The sequence below is a fragment of the Macaca fascicularis genome, chromosome 6 (genome assembly GCF_037993035.2).
Source record: "Macaca fascicularis isolate 582-1 chromosome 6, T2T-MFA8v1.1".
Taxonomy (NCBI): Eukaryota; Metazoa; Chordata; class Mammalia; order Primates; family Cercopithecidae; genus Macaca; species Macaca fascicularis.
In genome coordinates, this window is record NC_088380.1 from 184,140,897 (window position 1) to 184,159,623 (window position 18,727).

The following is an 18,727-nucleotide window of genomic DNA, read 5'->3' on the forward strand; positions in this document are numbered from 1 at the left end:
CACAGTCATCTTTTACTGCAGCAGCGACCTCCCAGGCTCGAGCCATTCTCCCGCCTCAGTCTCCCGGGTAGCTGAGACTACAGATATGTACAACTACAGTGGCTAATTTTTATTTTTATTTTTATTTATTTATTTATTTATTTATTTATTTATTTATGAGACGGAGTCTCACTCTGTCTCCCAGGCTGGAGTGCAGTGGCGTGATCTCTACTCACTGCAAGCTCCGCCTCCCGGGTTCACGCCATTCTCCTGCCTCAGCCTCCCGAGTAGCTGGGACTACAGGCGCCTGCCACCATGCCCGGCTAATTTTTTAAGTATTTTTAGTAGAGACGGGGTTTCACCACGTCAGCCAGGATGATCTCGATCTCCTGATCTCGTGATCCACCCGCCTTGGCCTCCCAAAGTGGTGGAATTACAGGTGTGAGCCACCGCGCCTGGCCTATTATTAATTTTTAAACAGAGTCTTGCTCTGTCACCCAGGCCAGACTACACTGGTACAATCTTGGCTCACTGCAACCTCTGCCTCCTGGGTTCGAGCGATTCTTATGCCTCAGCCTCCCAAATAGTTGGGGATTACAAGTGTATGCCACCACATGTGGCTAATTTTTGTATTTTTAGTAGAGACGGGATTTCACCATGTTGGCCAGGCTGGTCTTGAACTCCTGGATTTAATCCTCTCATGTTGGTTTCCCAAAATGATGGGATTACAGGCATGAGATACCATGCTGGCAATACTTGTAGACTATTTTTAAAAATCATAATTAGGATAATTTAGAGTTCATATTCAGGGTCTGCCACTTAAGACTTGAGTTCTCAAAGACTTGGTGTCTTCATGTCTAAAGCTAGTACAATAACTTACACCTTCTAGAACTGTTGTAAACATTAGAAATAAGTATAAAATATTTAATATGACATACGATTGATGCTTTAGAAACAATTAGTATGTGTTGTTAGGATGAAAGAGGTTAATGGCTTCCTTTCAGATATTTCAGCTGATTGCTGATGGGGATGTATCAGTTTTTTTGTTAAGTGTTTAGGTATGTAGAGTTACCAATCTTTTCAGAGGTGTTTATTGGGACTTTCAGGTTCTGGAAAATTGATTTACTCTGGTCTCAATCATGAACATTAGTGGATATGTGTTTCTGTGTTTAAAAATTAAAAAAAAAAATTTATATATATATACACACACACACACCAAATTGTCAGTTTGATCCTTTATTTGTAAGAGAAGGCTACTCCTCTAATTACCCTAATTTTTTTTTTTTTTTTTTTTTTTTCCTTTTTGAGATGGAGTCTCACTCTATCGCCCCGGCTGGAATGCAGTGGCATGATTTTGGCTCACTACAACCTCTGCCTCCTGGGTTCAACCAATTCTCCTGCTTCAGCCTCCCAAGTAGCTGAGATTACAGGCGTGCATCACCATGCCCTGCTAATTTTTGTATTTTTAGTAGAGACAGGGTTTCACCATGTTGGCCAGGCTGGTCTCAACCTCCTAACCTCAGGTGACCACCCCTCGCCCCCCCGCCCCAACTTTGGCCTTTCAGAGTGCTGGGATTACAGACATGAGCCACTGTGCCCAGCTGCGTTACCCTCATTATTTTTATTTATTTATTTATTTATTTATTTAGAGACAGAGCCTCGCTCTGTTGTCCAGGCTGGAGAGCAGTGGCATGATCTCAGCTCACTGCAAGCTCTGCCTCCCAGGTTCATGCCATTCTCCTGCCTCAGCCTCCCGAGTAGCTGGTACTACAGGTGTCCGCCGCCATGCCTGGCTAATTTTTTATTTTTTAGTATAGACGGGGTTTCACTGTGTTAGCCAGGATGGTCTCGATCTCCTGACCTTGTGATCCGCCTGCCTCAGCCTCCCAAAGTGCTGGGATTACAGGCGTGAGCCACTGCACCCAGCCTATTTATTTATTTATTTACTTATTTATTTATTTAGGAGAGGGGGTCTCCCTGTGTTTCCCAGCTGGACTGAAGGCATCCTCTTGCCATAGCCTCCCAGAGTGCTGGGATTAAAGGTGTGAGCCACTTCTCCCAGGCTTTTATTTATTTATTTTATTTTTTAAAATTTGAGACAGGATCTTGCTCTGTCATCCAGGCTGGAGTGCAGTGGCACGATTTTGGCTCACTGCAACCTTCACCTCCTGGGCCCAAGTGATCCTCCTACCTCAGCCTACTGAGTAGGTGGGACCATATGCATGCACCATGTCCGGCTAGTTTGTGTGTGTGTGTCTCTGTGTGTGTGTGTGTGTGTGTGTGTATTTTTAGTAGAGACAGGGTCTCGTTGTGTTACCCAGGTTGGTCTTGAACTCCAGAGCTCATGTAATCCACCTGCCTCAGCCTCTCAAAGTCCTGGGAGTACAGCTGTGAGCCACCGTCCCCAGCAATGACCTTAATGTTTACTTGCTCTGCAGAACATCCCCTTCACAAATATTAAAGTATTTGTGAACACTATGTGGTAGTTAGAATCTTGACTAACGCCTATTGTGTGGAGGTAAGGAAGAAAATAAGAGTGTGAAAAATTAGCTGTATTTCAGAGTCTCAATATTTTCATGCTGTGAGGTATGAAGAAAAGATAACGCAGTACCCATGTGTCTTCAGTGTCATCGCTCTGGATTACATGAGGAAGCCTAGGAGACGGGTTGGTTATAATCCAGGTTATATTTAACATTTATAGTCGATGATTGATTAGCCAGGTGGCTAGTGATAACTAGAATTTCAAATTTCAAGTCATGTAAGGAGGTGGATCAAACCTGCTGATTCCTCTTATCCTATTTTTTCTATATTCATCTTATTTAACCTTTTGCTTTCTTTTCTTTTTTTTTTCTTGCTTTTTCTTTTTTCTTTTTGAGACGGAGTCTTGCTCTGTCACCTAGGCTGGAGTACAGTGGCATGATCTCAGCTCACTACAACCTCCACCTACTGGGTACAAATGATTCTCGTGTCTTAGCCTCCCTACTTTCTTTTGGATGCAACTGAACATACGTTTGGCCTTCATATTTGTTAATTAATTAGTTAATTAATTTTTTGAGATGAAGTCTCGCTCTGTTCCCCATGCTGGAGTGCAATGGTGTGACCTTCAACTCCCGGGTGCTAGTGATGCTCCTGCCTCAGCCTCCACAGTAGCTGGGAGTATAGGTGTCTGCCACCACGTCTGGCTAAATTTTTTATTTTTAGTAGAGATGGGGTTTGGCAACATTGGCCAGGCTTGTCTTGAACTCCTGACCTCAGGTGATCCGTCCTCCTCAGCCTCCGAAAATACTGGGATTACAGGCGTAAGCCACATACCCAGCCGAGTATTCTTTAATTTAGAAATGTAATGTTACCAGTTTTAGTCTGTGTTCTCCTTTGTGCTTATAAATGCAGGGAGGGTAGACTGTTTTGTGAGATCAGTTCTTACTCTAATGATATAATCTTATTAGTAGAAGTATTATTGAGGAAGCTTCATTAGGATGATTCAGATGCTGCTTGAGCTCAGGTGCTAACTACCTGGCTAGTTCCATAAAAGTAGGAGGCCCGACAGGTTTGGAAAAGCTTCTGATTTCAGGCCAGGCATGGTGGCTCATACCTGTAATCCCAGCACTCTGGGAGGCTGAGGTGAGCGGATCACTTCAGGTCAGGAGTTTGAGACCAGCCTGGCCAACATGGTGAAACCCCGATTGTACTGAAAATACAAAAGATTAGCTGGGTGTGGTGGCGGGAGCCTTAATTCCAGCTACTTGAGAGGCTGAGGCAGGAAAATCACTTGAACCTGGGAGGCAGAGGTTGCGGTGAGCAAAGATTGTGCCACTGCACTCCAGCCTGGGTGACAGAGCAAGACTCTGTCTCAAAAAAAAAAAAAAGCTTCTGATTTCATCTCCCTTTCCCCCACCCATTTCTTTGATAAGTGATAATTCTTTTTCTCCTTTAAATTTAAGGTTCCTCAGAAAATTTTGAGTAAATGGGAAGCCAGTGTTGGACTTGCAGAACAGTATGATGTTCCCAAGGGGTCAAAGAACCGAAAATGTATTCCTGGTTCAATCAAGTTGGACAGTGAGGAAGATATGCCGTTTGAAGACTGCACAAATGATCCTGAGTCAGAACATGACCTGTTGCTTAATGGCTGCTTGAAATCACTGGCTTTTGATTCTGAACATTCTGCAGATGAGAAGGAAAAGCCTTGTGCTAAATCTCGAGCCAGAAAGAGCTCTGATAATCCAAAAAGGACTAGTGTGAAAAAGGGCCACATACAATTTGAAGCACATAAAGATGAACGGAGGGGAAAGATTCCAGAGAACCTTGGCCTAAACTTTATCTCTGGGGATATATCTGACACGCAGGCCTCTAATGAACTTTCCAGGATAGCAAATAGCCTCACAGGGTCCAACACTGCCCCAGGAAGTTTTCTGTTTTCTTCCTGTGGAAAAAACACTGCAAAGAAAGAATTTGAGACTTCAAATGGTGACGCTTTATTGGGCTTACCTGAGGGTACTTTGATCTCCAAGTGTTCTCGAGAGAAGAATAAACCCCAACGAGGTTTGGTGTGTGGTTCAAAAGTGAAGCTCTGCTATATTGGAGCAGGTGATGAGGAAAAGCGAAGTGATTCCATTAGTATCTGTACCACTTCTGATGATGGAAGCAGTGACCTGGATCCCATAGAACACAGCTCAGAGTCTGATAACAGTGTTCTTGAAATTACAGATGCTTTTGATAGAACAGAGAACATGTTATCTATGCAGAAAAATGAAAAGATAAAGTATTCTAGGTTTGCTGCCACAAACACTAGGGTAAAAGCAAAACAGAAGCCTCTCATTAGTAACTCACATACAGACCACTTAATGGGTTGTACTAAGAGTGCAGAACCTGGAACTGAGACGTCTCAGGTTAATCTCTCTGACCTGAAGGCATCTACTCTTGTTCACAAACCCCAATCAGATTTTACAAGTGACGATCTCTCTCCAAAATTCAACATGTCATCAAGCATATCCAGTGAGAACTCACTAATAAAGGGTGGGGCAGTAAATCAAGCTCTATTACATTCGAAAAGCAAACAGCCCAAGTTCCGAAGTATAAAGTGCAAACACAAAGAAAATCCAGTTATGGTAGAACCCCCAGTTACAAATGATGAGTACAGTTTGAAATGCTGCTCTTCTGATACCAAAGGCTCTCCTTTGGCCAGCATTTCTAAAAGTGGGAAAGTGGATGGTCTAAAACTACTGAACAATATGCATGAGAAAACCAGGGATTCAAGTGACATAGAAACTGCAGTGGTGAAACATGTTTTATCCGAGTTGAAGGAACTCTCTTACAGATCCTTAGGTGAGGATGTCAGTGACTCTGGAACATCAAAGCCATCAAAACCATTACTTTTCTCTTCTCCTAGTCAGAATCACATACCTATTGAACCAGACTACAAATTCAGTACATTGCTAATGATGTTGAAAGATATGCATGATAGTAAGACAAAGGAGCAGCGGTTGATGACTGCTCAAAACCTGGTCTCTTACCGGAGTCCTGGTCGTGGGGACTGTTCTACTAATAGTCCTGTAGGAGTCTCTAAGGTCTTGGTTTCAGGAGGCTCCACACACAATTCAGAGAAAAAGGGAGATGGCACTCAGAACTCCGCCAATCTTAGCCCTAGTGGAGGTGACTCTGCATTGTCTGGGGAATTGTCTGCTTCGCTACCTGGCTTAGTGTCCGACAAAAGAGATCTCCCTGTTTCTGGTAAAAGTCGTTCAAACTGTGTTACTAGGCGCAACTGTGGAAGATCAAAGCCTTCATCCAAATTGCGAGATGCTTTTTCAGCCCAAGTGGTAAAGAACACAGTGAATCGTAAAGCATTAAAGACCGAGCGCAAAAGAAAACTGAATCAGCTTTCAAGTGTGACTCTTGATGCTGTACTGCAGGGAGACCGAGAACATGGAGGTTCATTGAGAGGTGGGGCAGAAGATCCTAGTGAAGAGGAACCCCTTCAGATAATGGGCCACTTAACAAGTGAAGATGGTGACCATTTTTCTGATGTGCATTTTGATAACAAGGTTAAGCAATCTGATCCTGGTAAAATTTCTGAAAAAGGACCCTCTTTTGAAAATGGAAAAGGCCCAGAGCTGGACTCTGTAATGAACAGTGAGAATGATGAACTCAATGGTGTAAATCAAGTGGTGCCTAAAAAGCGGTGGCAGCGTTTAAACCAAAGGCGCACTAAACCTCGTAAGCGCATGAACAGATTTAAAGAGAAAGAAAACTCTGAGTGTGCCTTTGGGGCCTTACTTCCTAGTGACCCTGTGCAGGAGGGGCGGGATGAGTTTCCAGAGCATAGAACTTCTTCAGCAAGCATACTTGAGGAACCACTGACAGATCAAAAGCATGCTGATTGCTTAGATTCAGTTGGGCCACGGTTAAATGTTTGTGATAAATCCAGTGCCAGCATTGGTGACATGGAAAAGGAGCCAGGAATTCCCAGTTTGACACCACAGGCTGAGCTCCCTGAACCAGGTAAGGACATCTAAATGTGATAAAAAGAAATTGGAGAAAGTGCTGATAAACATTGCCCTTCTGAAATTGATCTGTTGTAATGATAAAGTGAAGTATAAACTGGGGGGCAAGAATCATCACTTTAATGAAGAAGGAGTTTTATGTAGAAAGGTCTGAATTTTGAAGATGAGATTTCCATATGTATTCAAAAGTTAAGCTTTACCAGAAGCCTTTTCCCCAACCTTTTCAAGTAAATCTCTATAATGTTTTTCTTTCTCTTTCTTTTCTTTTATTTTTTCTTTTCTTCTTTCTTTCTTTCTTTCTTTCTCTCTCTCTCTCTCTCTCTCTCTCTCTCTCTCTCTCTCTCTGTCTCTCTCTGTCTCTCTCTGTCTTTCCCTCTCTTTTTTTTTTTTTTTTTTTTAATTTTTTTTCTTTTGAGACTAGGTCTTACTGTATTGCCCAGGCTGGTCTCAAACTCCTGAGTTCACGCCATCCGCCAGCCTCTGCTTCCTAAAGTGCTGGAATTACAGGCATGAGCCACCATGCCTGACCTCTTCCCCATTTCTTACCTTTTAAAATCTCCAAGCTTTTTGGGACTCAGTATGTAATTGCAAGTAATTGAGAGGCTCCTAGGATTTAAATCCAGTTGTTAGGTTGTAGAAAGCAAATAGGCTCTATTGGATGGTAGGGTTTTTTTTTTTTTTCTTTTTTCTTTTTTCTTTAGGCATCCTCCACCATACCTGGTAATTTTTGTATTTTTAGTAGAGATGAGGGTTCACCACATTGGCCAGGCTGGTCTTGAACTCCTGAACTCAAGTGATCCGCCCGCCAAAAGTGATGGGATTATAGGCATGAGCCACCGCGTCTGGCTGGATGTTAGGTTTTCTTTGACCACTACTTAAGATAGGTCCTTCTGTTGTGTGGACAATTCGATGAAGCATATGTGCTTTTGAAAAAACTGCCAAGTATTCTACAGTACTTATTTGAAGGTCTTAGGTGTCTTAAATCCCTATTGGAATGAGGATTATGAACAAATAAAAATACCAGAAGTACCCAAGTGTTGTACCTAGCGGCAGATGGAAAACAGAAATCTTTTTTTTTTTTTTTTGAGACGGAGTCTTGCTCTGTCGCCCAAGCTGGAGTGCAGTGGCGCAATCTCGGCTCACTGCAAGCTCCGCCTCCCGGGTTCACGCCATTCTCCTGCCTCAGCCTCCCGAGTAGCTGGGACTACAGGCGCCCGCCACTGCGCCCGGCTAATTTTTTCTATTTTTAGTAGAGACGGGGTTTCACCATGGTCTCGATCTCCTGACCTTGTGATCCGCCCGCCTCGGCCTTCCAAAGTGCTGGGATTACAGGCGTGAGCCACTGCGCCCGGCCAAACAGAAATCTTTTAAGATATTTTTTTTTTTTTTTTTGGAGACGGAGTCTCGCTCTGCCGCCCAGGCTAGAGTGCAGTGGCCAGATCTCGGCTCACTGCAAGCTCTGCCTCCCGGGTTCACGCCATTCTCCTGCCTCAGCCTCCTGAGTAGCTGGGACTACAGGCGCCCGCCACCTCGCCCGGCTAGTTTTTTTTTTTTTTTTTTTTTTGTATTTTTTAGTAGAGACGGGGTTTCACCGTGTCAGCCAGGATGGTCTCGATCTCCTGACCTCGTGATCTGCCCGTCTCGGCCTCCCAAAGTGCTGGGATTACAGGCTTGAGCCACCGCGCCTGGCCATCTTTTAAGATATTAACGTCACACAATATAGTTGAGGATAAAGCAGTGTGTGTATATATGTGTATACAAATATATTTTTTCTTTACAGCAATATCTGTTAACATACGATTCTCGAAATTGTGTATCATAATAGAATTTTTTCTAACAGCTTTATTGAAAATACAGTTCTCATATCATAAAATTCACCTTTTAACGTTTTTAATTGAGTGGTTTGTAGTATAGTCACAGAGTTGTGCAACAATCAGTGCAATCAATTATGGAATATTTGCATCATCCCAGACAGAAACACTGAACTCTTATCAATCTGCCTTCAGTTTTTACCTATCTGTAGATTTGTCTGTTGTGTACATTTCATAGAAATGGAATCATACAATATGTGCTTCTTTTGGGTCTGGTTTCCCTTACTTAGTTTAATGTTTTCTGGTTCATCCCTCTTGTAGTAGGTATCAGTTCTTCTGTTTTTTTCCTAAAATTATGGTTAAAAAGCATGTAACCTAAACATACCTTCTTTTTTTTGTTTTTTTTTTTTCTTTTTTGAGACAGGGTCTGACTCTGTTGCCCAGGCTAGAGTGAAATTTACTCTTTTAACAGTGTTTACGGCCAGGTGCGGTGGCTCACACCTGTAATCCCAGCACTGGGAGGCAAGGCTGATAGATCACCTGAGGTCAGGAGTTTAAGACCAGCCTGGCCAACATGGCAAAACCCCATCTCTACTAAAAATAGAAAAATTAGCTGGGCGTGGTGACGCGCTCCTGTAATCCCAGCCACTCGGGAGGCTGAGGTAGGAGAATCACTTGAATTCTTGAGATGGAGGTTGCAGTGAGCTGGGATTGCACCACTGCACTCCAATCTGGGAGACAGAGCGAGACTCCATTTCAAAATAAACAAAAAATCAGTATTTAAGTGTGTATTTTAGTGTCATGAATCATGTACCGTGTACAACAGCAGATCTCCAGAACGTTTTCATTTTGCTTGACTGAGACTCTATACCCGTTGAACAACAACTCCTGATTTTCTCCTCTGTTCAGTCCATGACAACTAACATTCTTTCTGCTTCTGTGAATTTCATTACTTTAGATATCTCATGTAAGTGGAGTCATGCAGTATTTGTTGTTTTGTGATAGGCTTATTTCACTTAGCATAATGTTCTCAAGGTTCATCCATGTTGTAGCACATGACAGGATCACCTTTTTTTTTTTTAGACAGAGTCTTACTCTGTCGCCCATGCTGGAGTGCAGTGGTGTGATCTCAGCTAACTGCAGCCTCTGCCTCGTGGGTTCAAGCGATTCTCCTGCCTCAGCCTCCTGAGTAGCTGGGACTACAGGCACATGCCACAACACCCGGTTAATTTGTTTTGTATTTTTAGTAGAGACAGGGTGTCACCATGTTCCCCAGGATGGTCTCGATCTCCTGACCTCGTGATCCACCCGCCTTGGCCTCCCAAAGTGCTGGGATTATAGGCATGAGCCACCATGCCCTGCCGATAACCTTCTTCTTTTACTTCTGAATAATATTCCAACATACTTTTTCTTTTTCATACAAAAGCATCTTTTCTTTATCAATTCATTGCTTTTTGGACATTTAGGTTGCTTCCATATCTTGACTATTGTGAATAATGCTACAGTGAACATGGATATGCAGGTATCTCCTCAAGATCTGGTTTTCTTTCTTTTTTTTCTTTGTTTTTGGAGATGGAGTTTCACTCTTGTTGCCCAGGCTGGAGTGCAATGGCACAATCTCAGCTCACTGTAACCTCTGCCTCCTGGGCTCAAGCAATTCTGCCTCAGCCTTTCAAGTAGCTGGGATTAAAGGCATACGCCACCACACATGGCTAATTTTGTATTTTTAGTAGAGACGGGGTTTCACCACGTTGGCCAGGCTGGTCTCGAATTCCTGACCTCAGGTGGTCTGCCCACCTCGGGCTCCCAAAGTGCTGGGTTTACAGGCATGAGCAACTGCACCCAGTGGTTTTCAATTCTTTTGGATAAATACCTAGAATGGCATTGGTGGAACATAGGGGAATTCTACTTTTATTTATTTATTTTTTTTGAGACAAGGGTCTTGCTCTGTCACCCAGGCTGGAGTATAATGATGTGATCTCAACTCACTGCAACCTCTGCCTCCTGGGTTCAAGCAATTCTTGTGCCTCAGCCTCCCAAGTAGCTGGGATTACAGTGGTTTTGCCATGTTGGCCAGGCTGGTCTCAAATTCCTGACCTTAAGTGATTCTCCTGCTTCGGCCTCCCAAAGTGTTGGGATTATAGGTGTGAGCCACTGCACCTGGCCTACTTCTAATTTGATGAACCTCTATAGTGTTTTGCATAATTGCTGCATCATATTATAAGTCCTTTGCCCATATACTTTTTTTTTTTTTTTTTTTTTTGAGATGGAGTCTTGCTCTGTCGCCCAGGCTGGAGTGCAGTGGCGTGATCTGGGCTCACTGCAAGCTCTGCCTCCCAGGTTCATGCCATTCTCCTGCCTCAGCCTCCTGAGTAGCAGGGACTGCAGGTGCCCACCACTGCACCTGGCTAATTTTTTTTTGTATTTTTAGTAGAGATGGGGTTTCACCATGTTAGCCAGGGTGGTCTCGAACTCCTGACCTAATGATCCGCCCACCTCGGCCTCCCAAAGTGCTGGGATTAAAGGCGTGAGCTACTGTGCCCGGCCTACATATGTTTTTAATGATACTGGGTCTCGGCCGGGCGCGGTGGCTCAAGCCTGTAATCCCAGCACTTTGGGAGGCCGAGACGGGCGGATCACGAGGTCAGGAGATCGAGACCATCCTGGCTGACACAGTGAAACCCCGTCTCTACTAAAAAATACAAAAAAGAAACTAGCTGGGCGAGGTGGCGGGCGCCTGTAGTCCCAGCTACTCGGGAGGCTGAGGCAGGAGAATGGCGTGAACCCGGGAGGCGGAGCTTGCAGTGAGCCAAGATCACGCCACTGCACTCCAGCCTGGGCGGCAGAGCGAGACTCTGTCTCAAAAAAAAAAAAAAAAAAAAAAAAAAAGATACTGGGTCTCTTTGTCACCCGGGCTGGAAATACAGTGGTGCAGTTATAGCTCACTGCAGCCTCGAACTCCTGGGCTCAAGCAATCCTTCTATCTCAACATCCTGAGTAGCTGGGAGTACAGGTGCATGCCACCACACTTGTCTAATTTTTGTGGTTTTTTTTTGTAGAGACACGTTTCTGGCTATGCTGCCCAGGCTGGTCTTCAACTACTGGGCTCAAATGATGCTCCTGCTTTCGCCTCCCAAAATGCTGGGATTCCAGACATGAGCTACTGTGCATATCCCTTTGCATATTTTTAAATCTTGTTATTTAAAAAAATGAGGTGTGGCCGGGTGCGGTGGCTCAAGCCTGTAATCCCAGCACTTTGGGAGACCAAGACGGGCAGATCACGAGGTCAGGAGATCGAGACCATCCTGGCTAATATGGTGAAACCCCATCTCTACTAAAAAATACAAAAAACTAGCCGGGCGAGGTGGTGGGCGCCTGTAGTCCCAGCTACTCAGGAGACTGAGGCAGGAGAATGGCGTAAACCCGGAAGGCGGAGCTTGCAGTGAGCTGAGATCCTGCCACTGCACTCCAGCCTGGGCGACAGAGCGAGACTCCGCCTCAAAAAAAAAAAAATGAGGTGTAAGTTACTAATATATTCTGGATGTTAACCAATTATCTGATGTATGATTTGCAAGTATTTTCTCCCATTTTGTACCTGCTTTTTCACTCTGTTGATTGTTTTCTTTGCTGTATAGAAGTTAATGTGATATTATTTTCCGTTTTTGCTTTTTAAAAAATTTTTACTTGTGCTTTGGGTTTCATAGCCAGGAAATTATTGTTCATTCCAATATCATGAAGTTTTTCGTTTGTGTTATTCTAGGAGTTTCATAGTTGGAGGTCTTATGTTTAGGTCTTTGATCTATTTTATGATAATTTTTATATGAGTTGTAAGATGAGAGTTCATCTTCATTCTTCGGCGTGTGGATATCCAGTTTTCACAATACCATTTGTTAAAGAGACTATCCTTTCCCCATTGTGTAGTCTTGGCACTGTTGTTGAAGATCATTTGACCATATATGTGATTTATTTCAGGGATTTCTGTTCTTTTAATTTTTAGTAAAATTTAGATGGGATCCAACCATGTTGCCCAGGCTTTTCTTGAATTCCTGGGCTCAAGTGATCCTCCTGCCTCAGTCTCCCAAAAAGCTGGGATTACAGGTGTGAGCCACCACCCTGGCCAGGGATCTCTGTGGATCTCTATTCTGTTCCATTGACTTATATGTCTGTATTTTTATGCCAGTACAATATTGTTTTGATTACCATAGCCTCATGATATGTTTGAAATTAGGAAATGTAAGGCCTCCAGTTTTTTTTTTCTCAAGATTGTTTTGTTTCTTTGGGAGTTCTTTGAGGTTACACACTAATTTAAGATAGTTTTTTATTTCTGCAAAAAAAAAAATGGCTATTGAGATGTTGATAGGGATTGCATTGACTTTTTAGTTTCCTTTGGGTAGTAGGGGTATCTTTTTTTTTTTTTTTTTGAGACGGAGTCTCGCTGTGTCCCCCTGGCTGGAGTGCAGTGGCGTGATCTCGGCTCACTGCAAGCTCTGCCTCCCGGGATCATGCCATTCTCCTACCTCCTGAGTAGCTGGGACTAATTGTTTTGTATTTTTAGTAGAGACGGGGTTTCACCGTGTTAGCCAGGATGGTCTCAATCTCCTGACCTTGTGATCCGCCGGCCTTGGCCTCCCAAAGTGTTGGGATTACAGGCTTGAGCCACTGCGCCCGGCTGGGATATCTTAACAATATTAAGTTTTCCAGTCCATGAAAACAGCCTATCTTTCCATTTATTTATGTCTTCCATAATTTTATCCAACAGTGTTTTGGAGTGTACAGCCATTTTGCCTCCTTGGTTAAGTTTATTCTTAAGTATTCTATTCTTTTTTATGCTATTGTAAATGTAATTGTTTTAATTTCCTTTCATATTGTTCATTATGAGTATATAGAAATGCAACTGTTTTTTCAGGTTTAATTTTGTATCTTGGAACTTTGCCAAATTTGCTTCTTTGTTCTAATAGCATGTGGAATCTTTAGGGTTTCCTACATAAAAGTTCACGTCGTCTGCAAAGAGATAATTTGGCTTCTTGCTTGCCTATTTATTGCCTAATTACTCTGCTAGGAGTTCAAGTAATGTGTTGAATAGGTTGCTACAGTGAGTATATTTCCCTTGCTCTTTAGAGGAAAAGCTTTCAGTGTTTCACTGTCAAGCATATTAGCTGTGGTCTTTTCATATATAGTCTTTATTATATTTATGTAATTACTTTTTTGTTTGGGTTTTTGTGTTTTTGTTTTTAGACAGGGTCACATTCTTTTTTCTTTTTTTTTTGAGACGGAGTTTCATTCTTGGTGTCCACGATGGAGTGCAGTGGCGCCATCTTGGCTCACTGCAACCTCCATCTCCCGGGTTCACGCCATTCTCTTTCCTCAGCCTCCCGAGTAGCTAGGACTACAGGTGCCCACCACCACGCCTGGCTAATTTTTTTGTATTTTTAGTAGAGACGGGCTTTCATCACGTTGGTCAGGCTAGTCTCGAACTCCTGATCTTCCCGCCTCAGCCTCCCAAAGCGTAGACAGGGTCACATTCTGTCACTTAGGCTGGAGTGCAGTGGTGATATGGCTCACTGCAGCCTCAACCACCCAGGCTCAATCAATACTCCCACCTCCACCTCCCAAGTAGCTGGGACTACAGCCATGCACCACCATACTCGGCTGATTTTTTTTTTTTTTTTTTTTTTTTTTGAGACGGAGTCTCGCTCTGTCACCCAGGCTGGAGTGCAGTGGCGCGATCTTGGCTCACTGCAAGCTCCGCCTCCCGGGTTCACACCATACTTCTGCCTCAGTCTCCCGAGTAGCTGGGACTACAGGCGCCTGCCACCACGCCTGGCTAATTTTTTTGTATTTTTAGTAGAGACGGCGTTTCACCATGGTCTCGATCTCCTGACCTTGTGATCCGCCCGCCTCGGCCTCCCAAAGTGCTGGGATTACAGGCGTGAGCCACCGCACCCGGCCCAACTCGGCTGATTTTTAACCTTTTTGTACAGATGGATTTTACTATGTTGCCTAGGTGGGTCTAAAACTTCTGAGCTCAAGTGATCCTCCCACCTCAGCATTTCAAGTAGCTGGGACTACAGGTGTGCACCATGGCATCTGACTAATTTTGTAATTTTTTGTAGAAACAGGATTTTACTGTGTTTCCTAGGCTGGTCTCAAGACTCCTGGGCTCAAGCAGTCTTCCCACCTTGGCACCCCAAAAGTGCTGGGATTACAGGTGTGAGCTACGATACCTGGCATGTAATTTCTTTTTATTCCTAGTTTGTTGAGTGCTTTCTTTTCAGTCATGAAATATAGTTGAATTTTGTCACATGTTTTTTCTACATCAAGTGCGAAGGTCATGTAGTTATTTATTTATTTTTTTGGTCCTTTATTCTGTTAATGTGCACTGTTCTGTTGATTTTTCTATTCTGTTGATTTTTATTTCTATTTTTGAACCATCGTTGCATTCCAGGATTAAATTCTACTTGGTCATGATGTGTATTTCTTTTTTTTTTTTGAGATGGAATCTCACTCTGTCACCCTGGCTGGAGTGCAGTAGCGCAATCTCGGGTCACTGCAAGTTCCGCCTCCTGGGTTCATGCCATTCTCCTGCTTCAGCCTCCTGAGTAGCTGGGACTACAGGCACCCCCGGCACCACGCCGAGCTAAATTTTTTTTGTATTTTTTAGTAGACGGGGTTTTTTAGTAGACGGGTGTTAGCCAGCATGGTCTCAATCTCCTGACCTTGTGATCTGCCTGCCTTGGTCTCCCAAAGTGCCAGGATTACAGGTGTGAGCCACCATGCCTGTCCCCCCCCACCCTTTTTTTTCCTTCTGCTGGCCCCGACGGGAGCCATATTTCTTTAAATGTGCTATTTAATTTGGTATACTAGTATTTTGTTGAGGATTTTTACATCAGTATTTATAAGGGATATTGGTCTGTAGTTTATCTTTTCATTTGTATATGCTCTAGTCTTTGTTTCTTTCATTCTGCTAACTTTGGGATTAGTTTTATTTTTCTGGTTTCTCGAGGTGTAAATTTAGGTTGTTGAGTTGAAATCTTTCTTGTTTTTCAATGTTGGCATTTACTGATACAGCCTTCTCTTTTAGTAGTGCTTTTGCGCATCCTATAATTTTGTTTTGTTTTGTTTTGTTTTTGAGACGGAGTCTCACTCTGTCGCCAGGCTGGAGTGAGGTGGCACAATCTCCACTCAGTGCAACCTCCGCCTCCCAGGTTCAACCGATTGTCCTGCTTCAGCCTCCCGAGTAGCTGGGATTACAGGCGCCTGCCATCACACCCGGCTAGTTTCTGTATTTTTAGTAGAGACGGGTTTCGCTATGTTGGCCAGGATGATCTCCATCTCTTGACCTCGTGTTCTACCCACCTTGACCTCCCAAAGTGCTGGGATTACAGGCGTGAGCCACCGCACCCAGCTGGTATGTTGTTTTCATTTGTCACAAGATATTTTCTTTTCTCTCTTTCTTTTTTTTAGACAGAGTCTTGCTCTGTCACCCAGACTGGAGTGCAGTGGCGCGATCTTGGCTCACTGCAACCTCCACCTCCCAGGTTCAAGCGATTCTCCTGCCTCAGCCTCCCGTGTAGCTGGGACTACAGGCATGTGCCACCACGCCCGGCTAATTTTTTGTATTTTTAGTAGAGACGAGGTTTCACCATGTTAGCCAGGATGGTCTTGATTTCCTGACCTTGTGATCCTCCTGTCTCAGCCTCCCAAAGTGCTGGGATTACAGGCGTGAGCCAACGCACCCAGCCCTGTCAAAAGGTATTTTCTAATTTTCCTTGTGATTTCTTCTTTTTTCCATTGATTGTTCAAGAGTTTGTTGTTTAATTTCCACATATTGGTGGATTTTTCAGTTTTTGTACTGATATTGATTTCTGGTTTCACTTGATTTCACTTGATTGTGACTGGAACAGATACTTGGTATGATTTCAGTCTTCTTAAATTTGTTAAGACTTGTGTGGCTGGGCATGGTGGCTCGCACCTGTAATCCCAGCACTTTGGGAGGCCAAGGGAAGCGGAAGTTGCAGTGAGCTGATACTGTGCGACTGCACTCCAGCCTGGGCGACAGAGCAAGATTCTGTCTCCAAAAAACCAAATGAGAGAGCCACCACGCCCAGCCTGAAAAGAATATTCTTTACCTGTTTAATGGTCTTTGCATTCTTATTGATAGTCAGTTGGCCATAACTACGTAAGAGGTTGGTTCTGTGCTCTCAATGAAGTGGTGGCTCACACCTATAACTCCAGAATTTTGAGAGGCCAAGGCAGGCAGATGACCTGAGATCAGGAGTTCAAGATCATCCTGTCCAACAAGAGGGTGAAACTTCATCTTTACTAAAAATGTCTCTGAAATTGGAAAGTATAAGTTTTTTAACTTTATCCTTTTTCAAGATCATTTTGGCTCTTTTGCATCTTTGGTGTTTCATATTAATGTTAGAACAAGGTTGTAAGTTTCTGCAAAAAAGCCAGTTATGATTTTGATAGGGATTGTGCTGAATCTGTAGGGTAGTTTGCGTAGTGTTGCCATGTTAGCAATATTAAGTCTTCCAGTCCGTGAATAATAGATGACTTTTCATCCAATTAGATTTGTCTTTCACTTCTTTCCACGATACTTTGTAATTTTCAGTGTATAAATTCTGCACTTAAAAAAATTTATTCCTAAGTATTTTAGTCTTTGTCCTTTTATAAATGAATTTGTTTTTCTGATTACATTCTCAAATTGTTTATCGCATGTTTTTGAAAATACAAACATTTTGTGTATTTTATCGTGCAACTTTGCTGAACTCGTGTTAATTAATAGAATTATTGATTACTGTTAGTAATAGTTTTTTTTTATGAATTCCTTTGGATTTTCTGTGTACATGACTGTGTAATCTGCATGTTTTCTAATCCAGTTGCCCTTTTCTCCCTTTGTTTACTTACCCTGACTAGAGCTTCCAGTGTGATGTGGAATACTAGTGGAGAAAGCAGACATCCTTGTCTTGTTTTTGATGTTAGGAGGAAATAATTGAGTCTTTTTCATGAACTATGATGTCAGCCGTGGTTTTATTATATTACCTTTCATATTTAGAATGTTCTCTTTTATACCTATTTTGTCACATTTGTAAGATCTTCTTTGTGTCTTTTGAGAAGATAGTTTTGTGTTTCGCCCTTTATTCTATCCATATGATGTATTATATTGATTGATTTTTGTAATTTGAACCAACTTTGAAGTCCTGGGGTAAATCCTACTTGGTCGTGTTGCGTAATGTTGTTGGATGTGTTTTGCTTGTATTTTGCTGAAGATTTAAAAATCTATACTCATAAGGGATATTGGTCTACAGCTTTCCTATTTGTGTGATACCTTTGTCTAGTTCTTTTTGTTGTTGATGTTTTTCTTTTCTTTTTTTTTTTTTTTGAGATGGAGTTTCGCTCTGGTTGCCCAGGCTGGAATGCAGTGGTGCGATCTCGGCTCACTGCAGCCTCTGCCTCCCGGGTTCAAGTGATTCTCCTGTCTCAGTCTCCCGAGTAGCTGGGGTTACAGGCACGTGCCACCACACCCAGCTAATTTTTGTGTTTTTAGTAGAGACAGGGTTTCACCATGTTGGCCAGGCTGGTCTTGAACTCCTGACCTCAAGTGATCTGCCTGCCTGAGCCTCCCAAAATGCTGGGATTACAGGTGTGAGCTGCCATGCCCAGCTATCTTTGTCTAGTTCTGCTTTCAGAGTAATACTGGCCTCATAGAATGAGCGTGACAGGTAGATTCTTAAGTAGTGCTTTGTTATAACCCAATTGCGGCCTTTCTTACGTATTTCTCCCCTTTTTCCTGACATCCTTTACTTTCACTGCCTTTATATAGGTCTACCTTTGCTAGTAAATAGGGTCATATGGATGCTGGAAATAATCCTTTCCTGTGAATCATTATTAATGTACATGTGAATATTACTGTTAAAGCAGATACTGTCTTTTCCTTAAGAATAGTTCACAATTTTCGTTCATGATAATATTTCAAATATTTTCATATAATTTTATTTTTACTTCAGTTTTTGAATTTGTTTGGTTTTGAGTATGTATTGAAAAGATGCAAGAAGCTATTCAGTAAAAATTTTCCTCCCAACCCTATCCCTCCGTGGCTCAGATCTGCTCTCCAGAGCAGATCTGGAGATGTGGTTTGTATTTGGCAATATCTTGTAGTATTCCAATTTGAAATTTCACTTCATAGTTGTTGTACTGATAAGTTCCTGCTAACAGTACGGAAAAGTACAGGTTGGCATTCTGTTAATTTTTTTTTTTTTTTTTTTTTAGCATCCAGTCTAATCACTTCCTTTTTCTTTTTTTTTCTTTTTTCTTTTTTTTTTTTTTTTGAGACGGAGTCGCGCTCTGTCACCCAGGCTGGAGTGCAGTGGCGGGATCTCAGCTCACTGCAAGCTCCGCCTCCCGGGTTCACGCCATTCTCCTGCCTCAGCCTCC

General features: G+C 42.8%; 1 protein-coding gene across 20 annotated transcripts in view; it reads left to right on the forward strand.

The window, feature by feature from the left end:
• Positions 1-18,727, forward strand: part of NSD1 (nuclear receptor binding SET domain protein 1) — a 179,158-nt gene that overhangs the window by 83,419 nt on the left and 77,012 nt on the right. For all 20 annotated transcript variants that reach the window (XR_012414421.1, XR_012414422.1, XM_045394572.2 and 17 more), the window contains one exon: positions 3,921-6,477. Coding sequence is in view for 17 of the 20 variants with exons in the window: in XM_045394572.2 (XP_045250507.2) it covers positions 3,921-6,477 (2,557 nt within the window). In the remaining 3 variants the exon portion in view is untranslated. The remainder of the gene's footprint in view (positions 1-3,920; positions 6,478-18,727) is intronic.